This window comes from Gavia stellata, chromosome 15, assembly GCF_030936135.1.
Source record: "Gavia stellata isolate bGavSte3 chromosome 15, bGavSte3.hap2, whole genome shotgun sequence".
Taxonomy (NCBI): domain Eukaryota; kingdom Metazoa; phylum Chordata; class Aves; order Gaviiformes; family Gaviidae; genus Gavia; species Gavia stellata.
The window spans coordinates 18,413,113-18,428,566 of NC_082608.1; the positions used below are offsets into that span (position 1 = coordinate 18,413,113).

Consider the following 15,454-nt stretch of genomic DNA (forward strand, 5'->3'; position numbering starts at 1 on the left):
CCCGCTGTGAGCTTTCCTGTGCAGCTATGCCACCAGTTCTTCCTTTTGTTGCTGAAGTGTGTTTGCATTGGAGTGACTACACGCTAATGTAGACCGACCAGAACTAGATTTTAAAAGCTTGTTTGGGCATTAGTAACAACGAAGCTGCATAAGCACAGTTCGACATGGGCTGCTAAAGATTCAGGGCAGACATTTAAGTGACTAGCCTTTTCTTTTTTCATTCCTCATGGGGCCTGAACATGGCTAGTATGTGTGGTATCTAGTTTGAAACTAGTTGTGGCAGCAGTGTCAGATATATCCGGAGATAGGGCTGTCCCAGCAATAACGTGAGTTCTTTCCTGCAGGAGTCAGAGCTGTGAGGAGAACAGAACAGAATATTGAGAGGAAGAGGAGATAACAGAGATACCTGAGGATATTAGGGGAGAAGAGGAGGAAGACTACTGGTATGACAGGGTAGTACCATGTGAAAGAGTTACTTTAACAGTGGGGAACAGCAGATACTCCTGAGGGTAGATATAAAAGGAAGACAAGTTAGTGGTTTGGAATAAGGGCAAAATCTTTCTTTTTTTTTTTTTTTTTTTTTTTTTTTTTTTTAATCAATTGGACTGGCTACATGGCCTTGTTTCTGCCACATATTCAAATAGACCAAAGCTATAGAATTACCTCTGACATGGTGCTGCTTATGTGAAAGAAGCCCTATGGGTTCTAGCTCCCAGTGTGCCGTGTAGCTTTGTATGTTTGAGTTTCAGTAGTTCATTTCAGGTCCATGTGTGATGTGGGTTTGTAGCTTTTGCACAACAAAGGAGACTTTTTTTTAAAATGAATTCAGTTGCATACCTCTCCTTAGAGTTGCCAGAAATCATGCGACACTGAGAAGAATGTTAACCCCTCCTCCCCCATGTCTATTACATTACCATGATTTTGCTCTTTGTCTGGAACATGCATTTTATTCTTAAGTGTAATTCAGTGTAGAAAAGTAGATGTGTTTCTTCTCATTTAGGCCTTTTCCTAAAAGCAAAATAAAGTGTGGTGTTTCTTTGTGTGTATGAGACTGTTACAGCAGGAAATAACACCATTCTGCACACCGCCTGTGGCATTGTGCAGCTGGCTTCAGTGTGAGCTGAGATGCCATTTCAAAACGGTGTTTCCTAAGCTGGCCAGAGTGGTGAAGGAGAAAGTACCATCCTTCTGGATATGGGCTTATACCTCCTGATATATTTTGAAAAACTAGCCCTGCAATGGGAATATGTTGGTGGGGATCATGAAGCAAAAGCAAATGTGAGGGTAGAGAAGTTGTGACAGTATATGTCTGCTGAAGAGGTTTCATTTGTTGCTTTAGGGTTGTTTCATCACTACAAGGCTGTCTGGTTAGGATCAAGGGGACTTGCACTGTGGAGAAGGTAGTTTTTCATTCTCTTGATAGATGATTCATGCTTTTAGAAAAAATCAGGAAAGGAGTTTGGACTGAGTTTCATTGTGTTTAGTGTTGCAGTTTCTAGGGAGGTTAATTGTAAAGGTTAGGCTTCCAGGCAAGTCCTGTTTCACAGGTTGAGTTTTTTTCCAGTGGTAATGAAGTCCCAGTTCTTTGTTTTGGCTTGCACTTGTCTGGCCAGAGGAAATTGCTTGTGCTTGGTGTTTAGGGTACAAACGGAGTGCTCATTCTTGCTCCTAAAAGAAGTGGTTTTTTTCCAGAGGTCTGACGACAAGGCGGAAGGCCAGGAATTTCCTGAGTTCTAATCTGGCTTTGGCATGGACTTTGGCTAAGTTCCTTCTTGCTTTGCCTCTTTCCCTCTCTACACAATGGAGATGAGAATATCTCACAGGGTAACTGCTTATATGGACACTGTACAATAGAAGTGTTACTTTCATCTAGGTGCTAATTGTTTTTGTTGTTTTCAAGTGACTTTGTTCTGACCCTGTGTTTGCAGAGAGTTAATGGCTTAGTTAATGGCACTGTAGGTCAAGACAGAGTACCTTAACCTTGTTTTCTTGGGTACTGTTGGTATTGCATTAATGTTTTGTGGGCATTGGCGGCAGGACCCATGGATGTTGTGCCTGTGTTCTATTGACTCTTCGCCACTTCCTTTTGCTGCCATGGACTCCCCTCATCTTCCACTCTAGGACTTGTCCCTGTGCCCTTCTTATATCCCACTGTGATGCTGTGTCTTTCTTGTTGAGACGTCTCATCAGTGCCTACCCAGAATACCCAGAGTTTGAGACTCTGTCCTAGAACATGCAACCCGATTTCTGTTCTTTGCTAATCCAAAGACAGGTTGAATAGCAGGTGACTGAAATGGGGCTACAGGAGACAGCTGAGTTGGTGTACCAGCTTGGTGCTGCTCAATGGATGAAGTCTCACTCTTTCCTCTTCCTCTACCATCTCTGCATGCTGCTAATCAGGCACTGCAGCCCCTTTTCTTATTCTGGCTATGATGTTGATCTGTGCATGAGGTGAGCTGGGCAACCTCATGAAGCCAGTGGAAAACTTGTTCTATCTCTCTCGGCCACATAGTTTTCTGCTCATCTAGCAAGTTGAATCAGGTTAGCAGAAGGTTTGATGAGTATCACAGCTGGCCTGTGGAAGCAGTGGGACCATAGCAACAGGAGAACGGAGTGGGGCACAAGGAGAGGTGTTGGGATTGCCTCTTGTAACAGCAGTGAGCTGTTAGATTGGCTCACCTGTACCTATGGCAGACTTAAAGCATTTGGACACCCAACTCCTTTAGAAATCACCCTTCTCTGTTCATACAGGAGTTACAGTAGCATTTGCCTACCTCCTATTTCCATTTTGACAATAAGTAAAGTAAATATTGTGAGCTGCTCTGAGCTTGCAGTGAAGGATGCTATGGTAGTGGCACCTAGGACACTGGAATATATTCTGAGGTTGATGAGAAAACTGAAAGATGTGAAAGAAATGGAGGTTTTTGAAATAAGCTATTCACAGGTTTGTTTCTAACACAAAGTATTCCTTCAACAAAACAAGTTTGATGTATACATCATACATGATTTGATGTACAGCCAGAAAGTATGTGTAGCCAGAAAGTGTTGCAGCAATTAATAAATTTAGTTTTGTATATAAGTATTGCTTAAATACTTGGCGTATGTAAGCACCATGTTGCTTAAAATCTGAAATAAGTACGTCTTACTTTAAATGTCTTGCTGTTATGTAGAAAACTGTTTTTTGAAGTGTTGCTGGACATTCTGAAACTCTGTAACAAAGGGTCAGCAGGTCTGTGTAAATGGACCTGGAAGGCAATCCTCTCTGGGAGGACTTGGTTGTGAGAGGAGGATGAGGTCATTTTCAGGTGTTGCAGAAGGGGAGAGCCTTGCTGCTGCGAATCAGTTTTACCATCCAAGTGAATAACAGCTGGAGAAAAAGGCTATAATGCTAATGAAAACTAGAGCTTTTTATTTTCTGTTTCTGCTTATCCGTTAGGTATATCCTTTGTATAATGTTTTCTGTGTCTATATTCCAGTTTCAGTGGGACTGGAACAGTGGAAGAAAGGCTGCAGTTCATCTGACCATGTGTAAACATCTACATTTGAGCTTACCATGTAGATCTGATTAATTGTTGATGGAGAGAAATGGGTGCCTCTGCAGCATGGTTCTTTTCATACTAATATGGATGCCCAAATTAATTGAAATGCCTATTTCTCCCCACTAACTAGAAAACATGTCTAGCTTGCTCACATGTAGGTGTTATGTTTATAGAAGTTTACAGTTATGTGAGATGAGCCCTGCCCAAAATGTTGAAATAGTCACATTTTTGCATTTATAGAAAATATATTAGTAGCTGACTAGATACAGCAGAACTGTGGAGCTTTTGCTATATTTTTTTTTTTTCTTTTTTTCCCAGTATCAGTCTTAGAGAGCTGAAAACTGTCCTTCCCCAAGTAAACTTCAAAGTGAGCAGCATGAAGTTCTTGAAGGATAAATTTGCGGTAATTACCTGATAACTGAAATCTGTTTGGTATTATCTGATATGTGTTGTTATTTCTTTTCAGGATACTGCCTATATTTTTGCTTCTTACCATGTACAGTTAAATAAATTATATCGGTTAATTTCTCAGCTAGGCTATAAGAAAATATAGACATAAATGTTCCTTCTTTTCTTTGTATGGTTGACCAAAGCCAACATTGGGTTTTGAGCTTCAGTGCTGATACTGTGCAAGTGCATAGGAAACTGTTTTATGTTTAAGACAAAATTCATATATTAGAAAAAGAATTTTTTTGCAATATGATCAAGTAATAACCTCTTTACTCCAACTTGTGCTAATATTAATAACTTCTGAAGATTGTTCCCATTCCTACAGGAATTTTAAATATCCCCACCTTTTCCTGCTTTCCAACTCTCCACCCTTAAAGCATACATTCTTGCTTCTGTTGCTCCAACTAACAATGACTAAATGAGGTACTACTTCACTCTCAGTAACATAGAGGAAATAGAATCAGGGTCCAAAATGCCAGGCCAAAGATGTGGGCTAGGAGCACTATGTCACAAACCAAGAATCTGTTTACTTGTTTGTATTCTTAAAAAAAATAGATAAGTTTAAAAAATCCCAAGTGGTTGAAAAAAATGAAATTGGAGTAGAACAGAATGCATGAGAGGGTGGCAGCTGGAGTAACTTGTTTGCTGTGCAAATGCGGTTCAGGGAATTCTAAATTCACTGCATGCTACTTTCTGTTGTAGGAAATAGGTGCTTACAAGGAAGAGCTTAGTTTTGAACAATTTCATTTGTTCTACAAGAAAATCATGTTTGAACAACAGAAATCGGTAAGCTTTTTTTGTAGGTAGTCTTCATACTGTTAAACTGCTTGATCAGAATAAAGAGTGAATGCTGATTATTGTTTTGTTTCTGTTTGTTACTAATTTTCTTTTTTCCACACTCTTGTAACAGAAAAAGGGTATAGTACTGTACTTGATGCGTAGAAAACAGTCACCATCAGCAATTGGCTTAAGAAGATGAATAAGTCATTCATGGTGCTTCTTGTGCATTGGTAGTAGAGATATGCACAGATATAATGAGGTTTCTAGGAAGAACTTTTCTTCTGAGTTTGTTCTGGATGTAGAATGTCTTTTCGTTAGGCTTGGCTGATCTGTTTACTGATAGGAGCAAGGTTTTTCCAGACTTGTGTTAATCTTTCATCACTACAAACATCCTGTAAATCACAAGGATGTATCCTGAGCATCAAATAACAGCTATTGTTCTCATCATCTCTCATGCTTGGAGATTACCGGTGGTGAGTCCATTACAAGATGAGAATCAGACAGTCCTTGAGAGGCATGAATGTAGTGGAATTACATTTTAACTAATCTATATGTATTTCTTGCATAGATTCATGAAATTGGTGGAAACTGCAGACATTTAGTGACTCTGAAAGTTAGGAACCCTTTAAAACTGTGTAAAAACACATAATTTGAAATTACTTGCATAAATGTCTTTGTTGATGACACGTGCTTGTTGATTCAACTTGCAGTTGCTAAAATAGAAGCTTCGATAGTGGAAGTCAGTGCTGTTTCTTTTGGCAATAGAGCTTTCTTGTGCTGTTTAAAAGTGATGCTGAAATTATTGTGAAGTAATAAAGAATCTTCATTTACTGACAGGATTTTAGCGTTGTCCATGAAAGTCTAGTCAATTAGCTTGAGCAGAAAGTTGAAGAGTAAAACACAGAATAAGGAGGCTATCTGACTTCCTTAAACTCTTGTTATCACCCCTTGTGGATCATTTCAGAGAAACTCCTCAGTTTGCTCAACAACTGCTTTGGGTCAGTTAATAAGTTTCCTGTGATCTGTAACTATGCTGCTCCAAGCTGGAAGCAATTTAGGTTTTATGTTCACATGAATAAATGTGATGGATGGTACATAATTCCAGTTTTTCTGGGATATCAAACACTAAAAGCTCCTTAGAAACTTGACTGATTGTGTGGATAAAGTGCCTTATCAATAGCAAGTTTTTTGCCTGAGAATTGCATGTGTTCACACTGAAAGGCCTGAAGCGCAGTTGCCAGCCTTGGCAGTATGTTTTTTCTGATGCATTTAATTCAAAATGTGTCTTGCCAACTTGTATGCAGCTTCTCTAGAGCAGAAATGCATATACTTCCCCTTCCCAAACCTGTGGACATTATTAGATGGAATTAGACAGAAAATTGCATATGCTTTTATTATTTATCTTCTCCCCCTTTTTTGTGTTTTTTGTTTGTTTTTTTGTTTTAAGATTCTTGATGAATTCAAAAAGGATTCCTCTGTGTTCATTCTTGGGTGAGACTCTTAATTTGTATTATTTTTCCACATTTCCATATGGTTGTAGTGCTGTAGGACTGGTTTTTAATTACATTACTGTTTTTTGTTCTGATGCTTTAGTAAGTGAAAAGAAATGATACATCTTTTTGCATTCAGAAAGGCAAATGTATTCAGGACTTATTTCCATGATATAATTTCATAAATGTTTTTTACCTTCTGACTACCAAAATGGTATGGACTTGAAAAAGCAAATTTGCCTGGCCTCTAATTTTACTAAGAGCTGAATAGATCTATTGAAGGACAATTTGGTGGAGAAATTTTAACTTCAGTCTGGAGAGTGGTGTGGTGCACAGGCTTTGCCTAGACTTGAGCAGAATGCTGATAGCAACAGTTTCTGCATTTTTCACTTGGTGGACTTGAAAATTTAAGAAAGGTGTGTACAGCGTGAGAAGGGAGGTCACAGGCACTGCTAACATTTTAACTGTGAATTAAACCAGTTTATCTTGGTTTTGAGTATTAAACTAACAGATTAAGGAAGGTATTTAAAAGTTTTCTCTGAGTGTATTGCGTATTTCCTTGGTCACGTCATATGAATTAAACTGTGTGATACTGCTTAAAAACACAGATTTATCAAGGATGCGTAGGTTATAAATACCTTATTGGCACTAGATGATGCGGCATTTGTGTTCTACAAAAGAGAAAGCAGTTGTGCTGCTTATTCTTGATGCAGTTGCATCCTGCCCCCTTTTTCAGGAGGTTTTGATCTAACACAGTAAATCATCTGAGTAATACATGGAAGGATTTATTTGTGGAAGTGTGGCTCTATGATAATTTAAAAGAACAGTATCTCCGTATGCCTCAACTAAGCTTAACAACACCCCTGTCAAGTGAATGCTGCTCATTTGCTACAAAGCAATGAACAGAGATTTGGTACTTTTCCCAGTGAATCACTAGCAAAAATACATCAGGAATCCAGGAGGCTTTATTTAAAGGCTCAAAATACAGTGATTAGATAATACACTATTACAAGCCTAATATAAATTCCATTGAAGTTATAAAAAAGTTTCTTGGTGGTGGCAGCACATTTATACTGTAAATCCAAGATACAAATCTGAGTAATTTTCTGCTATAACATCTGATGACACTTGCACTGTTAATTCTTTAGCTTCACTTTCCCTTTCTTTTTTTTTTTTTTAAGAAATACTGACCGTCCAGATGCTTCAGCAGTTCATCTCCATGACTTTCAGAGATTCCTGCTACACGAGCAGCAGGTGGGAAAGTTGCAGAAATTTTGAGTTCTTTTTCTTGAGGTTGTCTCACAGAATTCTATGCTCATTAAAAAGAAATATGAAGTGTCATAGAATATGATTGACATCAGCTGTGATACTAGGCCTTGGAAAGATTTATCCTTATTTGTTGCCACTGAAACTCACAAGAACTAGTATTTTTCATCTACAGAAAGACTCTGAAGGTGCATCAGAGGATGAGAGGGTGGACAACGTAAATAAGGTTTCAACAGGTCTCCATTTAGTCATGTAGATAAACAGACAAGATTAGAAACAAACACTGGATGTATGTCAAAGATGATAGCCTGGCCTAGTTACAGCTGTTACAGCTAGGTACATCTGGCATAATGCCTTGGCTGTGGCCCCATTTTAGCAGCTCTTACATAAAAAGCTGAGCTGACTGCCTGCATTCTAGTCAAAGGTAATTTTCTGTGGATTGGAGCCAGTTCAATGTCCCATACCACCAAGCAGATAAAGATGGAGGCAGGGATTGGAACTGTGTCTTCGTGGTCTTCTGTAATGTTACTTAGCACAAAGACCATGGGGAAAAAATCATGTGATATTTGCTAGGTGCTGCAAAGCTCCAGGTTTGCAAATATAATTGAAAATTCAGACCTACATTTCCTGTGTAAGCTTGTTACTTTCCTTTTCTCTCACTGTGTTAAAAGGATGTTCAGATTGCACTTAGAAATGAGAGAGATTATAGTTAAGGCATATCCTTCAAGCAGGCCAGCTTTTTTCTGTGTGTGTGCATGCATATGTGTACATATGTAGTATGTATCTTGTGGGCCTCCAATCTGTATCAAGGTACTTAGATGGAGATCTTCTTTTTTGCCCTTAGACATCGTAGAGAAAACTCTTAAGCCATGTGGGTACAATAAAACATATTGGCAGTAAACTAGCCAGTTGAGAGAGAAGTAGATCACATCTGTAGGTCTCTATGTTCCTTATTTGATTTTATATCGTGTAACACCACTTCTGAAGTTTTTTTTTCCTACTGTATTATTATTATCTGAAGGAATCTTGGGCACAAGATCTCAGTAAAGTCCGAGAACGAATGACAAAGTTTATTGATGACACTATGAGAGAAACTGCCGAACCCTTCCTCTTCGTTGATGAGGTAAGATAATGATACTTTCTATTAGTTCCTCATGGACTTTTTTCTTTCACTGCTAGTTCCTACTTTGATAATTGGATGGCAGATCCTCTAGGGTTCTCTTGCTAGATTGCTGGGTATGGTAAAAACATTGAAATTCAGTCTCTCTCTTTGTATTGTAGTTCCTCACTTACCTTTTTGCAAAAGAAAACAGTATTTGGGATGAGAAATACGATTCAATAGATGTTCAGGACATGAATAATCCTTTGTCCCACTACTGGATTTCTTCCTCTCATAACACGTAAGTTACCAAAAGTCCATTGTCTGTCCCTGTTCAAACAGACCTAGCACATGTTAGGAGAAAGTAATACTTTATGCCAGAAATATACTGTGTGGATGTGTGAAACCTTTCTAAAGTGTGAAGTAAATGTGGCAAATGCAGTCTGTGGGACTCCTTTTTCCCCTTCTATGAAGACCTTAGGGGTTTTGAGGTATAACCGAGCTCAGCTGCCAGAAAACCAAAACCCTGAATCCTGATACAAAAATAAAAAGAAGGCTTGAGCTGAAACTGTTCCAACCTCTCTGCTTTCAGAAATTAAAGTTATTGAAGGAGCTTCGATTCCACCCTCCCGCCCCAAGCACCAACAGCCTCATTGAGCTAATGTCAGCATTAATTGTACCTGAACATAAGAATGCCATAAGGACCCCACTTGTCCTGTGGGAAAATCCCATACTGTTAATGTGATCTGAAGGGCAGTGGATTTGTTGCCTTGGGAAAGGAGGAAGTGATGTGCAGTATTGATAGATACTCTGAGAGTTTAGAGTATCACAAAGTGGAAAAGATTTGGTCCTGAGCAGGAAAGCAATATGGAGACCTTAAATTAGCACATCGGAAGATCAGGACTTGGCTATTCATGGTCTTTGCCTGGATAACGAGGATTAGAGCAGACAGAGGTGCTTTAGGCAGAGGAGGAGTGCAGTTTGCTATCCATACTCTTTTTTATTATTTTGAGTTTATTTTACAGCCAGAACTATGAAGGCCTGGGGACTGTATTTTTGTTGTTGCTGTTTTTAGAATTTTATGCTTAGTAACTTAGCTGCTGATTGCTATAGTTTGTGTCTTAAGGTATCCGGCCCTTTTCCTTGACAATCTGTGGTATGCAAGCTCTTTAGCCCAAGCACAAACCTATGTGGTGATGAGTTTGAACTGACTTCAAATGAAGGGGATTTGCTTGTCTAGCATTGTAATGAAAAGAAAGGAGGTGTAAAGAGAGGAAGGAGAGATGAACAAATAAAATATTGCAAGGAATGAAATAAAGTGGATATGGATATAGTTTATAGGTATATTTTGAGGTACAGGGTGTGGTATCACTCTAAATACCTTCCACATCCGTCCAACGTGATTATGCCTCAGCATGATGAGGTTTAGGTATGTTTCAAAGCTCATGATTTGCTCTTCAGAAGCGTGTCAGAGTTGGCTGATGTTTAGATTGAGCCTTTAACCTCCCATAATTTGGTCCATTCAAAAATCTGATAGCATCAGGTTCAGCAGAGTCCAGTTCTTCCATTGCAAGTAAAAAAAAATTTAAAAAATCAACATACAGTCTCCATGACAGGAGAAAAAATGTCACCCAGTGAGCAAGTGGGAAATGGTTGAAATTGACTGCCTGTCTTTTACAATTTCCTTTTACTCCTTAGATATCTGACAGGAGACCAGCTTCGAAGTGAATCCTCCACAGAAGCTTACATCAGGTGCCTTAGAATGGGATGTCGATGTATTGAGTGTGAGTAAAAAGCCTGTGAGGTAGTTTGTAAGATGTTCTCCATATAAGCAGAGTTTCCTCTATTTACCAAGAAAGGAAAAAGAACAGAAATCAAGAACTAGTTTGTTGTCTGAAGTTGAAGTTAGTCATATAAAAACCACTGATTCCCTAAATTGTTTTTCTTATGCCTCGCTATTGCCCCGTTCACTTGCTCTGATTCTTGTTCACCTAGAATTTTTAAGGTCTTTCGGAATCTCATTTCACTGTACACAAAAAATTCGATCTTGGATCTACTATATGAAAGCACACGATTTAAACTGGAATGACTTGTGTAGCATAGATAGATAGTTTATTTGCTTTCATTGTAATACCGACAAGTGTAATGCACAGAGATTTTTGTAATTTGGTGCCATTTGTCATCCTTTTTAACTTGCTTGTACATCAGTTGATGTCTTTGTGCATTTGTTCTCCACTAACTGTATGCATCTTCATCCCTGTGCTTGTGTATCTTATTGAAAAGTTTGACTTTGATTTCATGTTATTTCACCAGTTACTTCATAAAACTAGTTGCTACTGCCTCTTCAATTTGGCTAATTCAAAATATATCTCAAATTAGAGTTTCAAGGTTAAAATCAACAAAATAGATAAGTTGTCAACTTGCCACTTGCTGGAGTGTATTTATCCCTGGAAAATTATTGTAAACTAGTAGACTGACAATACAGCTGCTTGAATTCCTTATTTCCAGATTCCCACATGATAATGCTTTAGGAAAATTTTATATTGTGTTTTATTTGTATTGCTCTTACTTAAGTGAACTGAATTTCCTCTGTGAGAGATATAAATTCATCTAATAGAATATTTTATTAGCACATTAAAGTCTATGAGTCGGTATGTGGAACACTGAAGATTTGGATGTATTCTTTCTACTAGAGTTACTTAAGTAACTGCTTGGTTTCTTCCTTTTTTCACTGCTTGACTTTCCTAGTGGATTGCTGGGATGGTCCTGATGGGAAACCCATCATTTACCATGGATGGACACGGACAACAAAGATCAAATTTGATGATGTAGTACAGGCAATCAAAGATCATGCCTTTGTTACATCTGAGTAAGCTTTGATTTATTTTCCTTAAGCCTATTTTCATATGCTTAGACCTTCCTGAACTTCTTTTCTCTGTAATCGGGGAATAATGACATTCTAGTACTCTTCATTATTGCCGAATGTGGGTCTTTCATAGATTCAGTTTAGAGGAAAAGTCCCGTTACATAACAATTTGCTGCTAAGGAAGATAGTGAGTACCCTAAAGTGACTCCCATCTCCTTGCTTGGGTCTTCTTTTATTAAATTGAAGTGTGAAACTTCAAATGCTGAATAGCGTGTCTTAAATTTTTTAAAAAATAAATAACAAAATACTACAAGTGACAAGTAACATATCTGTCAGGTTGTTCATATCTGTTCATAGCATGCCTCCTGAACTGATAACATGGGTTTAAATCTGTGTCTCTGCTTGGCCCTTCTTTAACTTGTGCTGAGCTGTGCTTAACATGAAAAACATTGTCCAAAAATTGGGAAGGAGGTAGGGCTGTCAGTGTCCTGTTTTTCTACTTTACCAGCTGGACACAGAGGAAAAGCATTATTTTCTTATGTGGGACAGTGTCTGCACAGGCATATTGTGTTAATGACAACCATAATACATGATGCATTGTGGTTTCAGACCATCAGGACTTTGAATGCAGTGTGATGCTTTCCCTACTTGCATTAAGGGATGTGCTACCCAGAAGGACTATTGAAGCATTTCCTGGATATGCAGGGACAAAATTAGAAAAGCCAAAGCTCATCTGTAGATGAAATTGCTGAGGGCTGTGAAGGACAGCAAGAAGGACTTCTACAGGTACAATTGCAACAGAAGGAAGATCAAGAAAAATGTGAGCCTGCTACTGAATTGGACAGGAGACTTGGTGACTGGAGAAGGCTGAAGTACTCAATGCTTTCTCTGCCTCTGTTTTCAATATTGGGGCCAGAGCACATGATATCCAAGGGGAAGCTCACAGAACTAAGTTTGTTTAGCTTTGAGAAGAGGTTAATGAGGGAGTCTGGTTGCTGACTTCCACTACCTAGTGAATGATTACAGAGAAGATGGAGCCAGACTCTTAGAGTGCATGTGAAGGAAAACAGACACAATTTTGAGGAGAGGAGAAACGAATTTTCACACAATGGTGCTTTAGTGCTGGAACTGTGCCCAAAGAGCTTGGAAAGAATCTTTGTCCTTGCAGATATTCAAATCTTGGCTGGACAAAGCTCTGAGCAACTGATCTAACCCAGGAAATGGGCCTTCCCAAAGAAGGGGTTTGGACTAGATGACCTCCAGAGATCCCTTCTGACCTTAATGATTCTATGATTTCACATCTGTTATTATCTGTTGTGTGTCTATCTCTATTCCTTTTGTGTTCTTGTTTGATTTAAATATTTTCTTTCATCTGGGGGGTGAGGGAGAGTGCTGTTTTCCTTGCCTTGCCATTTGTAGCAAAAAGAAATTGTCTTTATTCACCTTTGTTTTATCCATCAAAGATACCCAGTCATTCTGTCAATTGAAGAGCACTGTAGTGTGGAGCAGCAGCGACACATGGCCAAAGTGTTCAAGGAGGTATTTGGGGATCAGCTTTTAATGAAGCCTGTTGAAGCCAGTGCAGATCAGCTACCATCACCAACCCAGCTGAAAGAAAAAATCATCATCAAGGTAGGCTTGCTTTGTGTGCTGGTAGATAAAACAGGAAAACAAGAGCCGGAGCCAGAAATACTACTACTGGCTTCACAGCTTAGCCGTTAGTTTCTGTTAAGAGAGAAGAAACCCCATGCTTGAAGTGTGTACTAGTAACATTTTGCAATACTGTATGGAGTTCTGTAACGCTACATGTTAAAGTGCTTGCTATTGGTTATCTTTGCAGGAAGTGTTGCTAGTTCAAGTGCCAGATGGAATGTCAGCTCAGAATTTTCTAAAAGTCTTCCAGCTCCTAAAACGCCACTGCTAAATTTCAGCAGGGGTTCGCTGCTGCAGATGCGCGTCATAGACTTTTTACACAATGTGGCCTGCTTAAAAATGATAAAAGTATGTTCTTTAATAGAAAGTTAGATTAGTGTTATTAACTTCTTTTTCAAAGAATGCTTCTCATTCAAGTGAAACCCAAAGCACTTGCAGGCTGCACACTTAAGTTATCAGGATTCCTTGCAAACTGCAAAAATTGATGGGTGTTTACCAACTCAGTGTGATTTACATATGCAATTTAGCGAGCCACTTGTGAAACACAGAGGTGCTCCTATTAGAAGGTTGTCACTGTTAGAGTGTCTTACCTTCTGGGCAATACAGATGCTTTACTCGGTACTGTTTTGCAACAACATGAGGCAGATAACCGAACGAAGACTTCTCAAATTGAAACTGCAGTAGAACTTTTTGGAAGGAAAAATTAGGTGGAGAATCTGAGGGCTGCTCATGATCTCTTTAGTAAAGTAATAATTACTTTTGTCCATGCTTCAGTTTTTTAGCCCTTGTAACAGTACTGCGTCCTATATATTGAACTTCTGAACAGAAGAAATAAGGGTAGATGGATATAAGCATACAGCTCTTGAATGTTAGACTGGAAATAATAGCACCCCACTATAAGGCGCAAAAGCTCTGTGCTTAAGTTGTTAGTGTTTTTTTCCCTCCAAACTGTCTGTTGTTACCTTGCAGAGCATAGAGGAGTTGCATAGGCACATGAATAATAACATGACAGATCTGATTTAAAGGGAATTACAAACTACTATGAGTCTGCACATCCTTCCTGTCTAAAAGAGCATTAAAGAGTCTTTAAATAGATCAGCACCTGCTAGTGAGCTAGTTGTGTTATTTGGCTTTTGCTTGAAAAATGTTGCTAGTAAACAGTCAGAGGTGACTCCTACTTTAGGGGCCTGTGGGATTTTTCAGATAAGCCTGTCAAATTGCAGTCTACTACAGTAGGCTACGCAGAACTGAATGTAGTTGAGAACTACTAGATATGAGACGATTAATCCCATTGTTGACTGCAGTTAAGTATTTGATGTTACTCTTAGCCCCTTGAGCCACTGTTTTTTGTGAGCACTCTCAAGAAAGTAGAACTTATACCCTCTTTTCATAAAAGATTTCCCTTCTGCTCATTTTTCTTGTAGAAGAGTGAATTCCCCACTCATTTTAATTCCGTATCTTTTTGGTTTTTGTTCCTTATGTCCTGCTCTCTGCAGAGGGATTTTTGTTTTATCCTTATTTCTTGGTATGTGTCACATCATGTTTTCTGTCCTCTAAAGAATGGTGAGCTCTTATCAAAATAGTTGTTTCTTCATTGCTTCAATGGTACCTCTACTAGACTTTTAATCTTTGTTATGAGATTTAAGTTTTAAGAAAGAAATTCCAGCCCTGTTGCATAAAGCATTGTGGAACAGCTGCTGTTATGGTAATGACAGAAGAAGGCTGTGCAATGGAGGGAAATACTTCCAGTAATACTGAGTATGCTGAAATATTATGACCAATTTTATATATGATTCTATGTGAGTGTATGAATGTGGGGTTTGGTTTTTTTTTTTTTAAGCACAAAAAACTGGGGCCAAAGGGTGACATTGATGTGAACTTGGAAGACAAGAAAGAAGAAAAAAAGCAACAAGGAGAACTTTACATGTGGGACACAATAGAACAGGTATCATTTGTGTGACATTTGCTACAGTATGTTACTAGGTTGTATAATACTGAAAATTTACATGAATTTTCTCAATATTTGTGTAAGTAATATTGTCAGTTGAACAGATGTGAATGAGGGGAAGTAGGTATTTTGTTTATTGTTACACCTTGTTTTGAGATTGTGGTTAGTGAGTTTCCCTCTGTCTTATTAATGGTTTTAATATCTCTCAACTTTTAGAAATGGACTCGGCACTATTGTGCTGTTGCTGATGAAAAGCTTTCATTCAGTGATGATATAGAACAGAATGCTGATGAAGATTCATCAAAGGTGATGGCTATGTTTTGTTGTTTAAGCATGTTCTTTTTATTCTCTCAGATTATTTCA

At 38.5% G+C, this 15,454-nt stretch overlaps 1 protein-coding gene across 1 annotated transcript in view; it reads left to right on the forward strand.

The window, feature by feature from the left end:
• The window catches only part of PLCG2 (phospholipase C gamma 2), a 58,529-nt gene that overhangs the window by 20,605 nt on the left and 22,470 nt on the right, over positions 1 to 15,454 (forward strand). Inside the window, exons 5-15 of the mRNA XM_009813452.2 lie at positions 3,858 to 3,942; positions 4,692 to 4,775; positions 6,217 to 6,260; positions 7,441 to 7,513; positions 8,547 to 8,648; positions 8,807 to 8,925; positions 10,323 to 10,408; positions 11,373 to 11,493; positions 12,954 to 13,122; positions 14,984 to 15,088; positions 15,308 to 15,397. Coding sequence (XP_009811754.1) covers positions 3,858 to 3,942; positions 4,692 to 4,775; positions 6,217 to 6,260; positions 7,441 to 7,513; positions 8,547 to 8,648; positions 8,807 to 8,925; positions 10,323 to 10,408; positions 11,373 to 11,493; positions 12,954 to 13,122; positions 14,984 to 15,088; positions 15,308 to 15,397 — 1,078 coding nt within the window. The remainder of the gene's footprint in view (positions 1 to 3,857; positions 3,943 to 4,691; positions 4,776 to 6,216; positions 6,261 to 7,440; positions 7,514 to 8,546; positions 8,649 to 8,806; positions 8,926 to 10,322; positions 10,409 to 11,372; positions 11,494 to 12,953; positions 13,123 to 14,983; positions 15,089 to 15,307; positions 15,398 to 15,454) is intronic.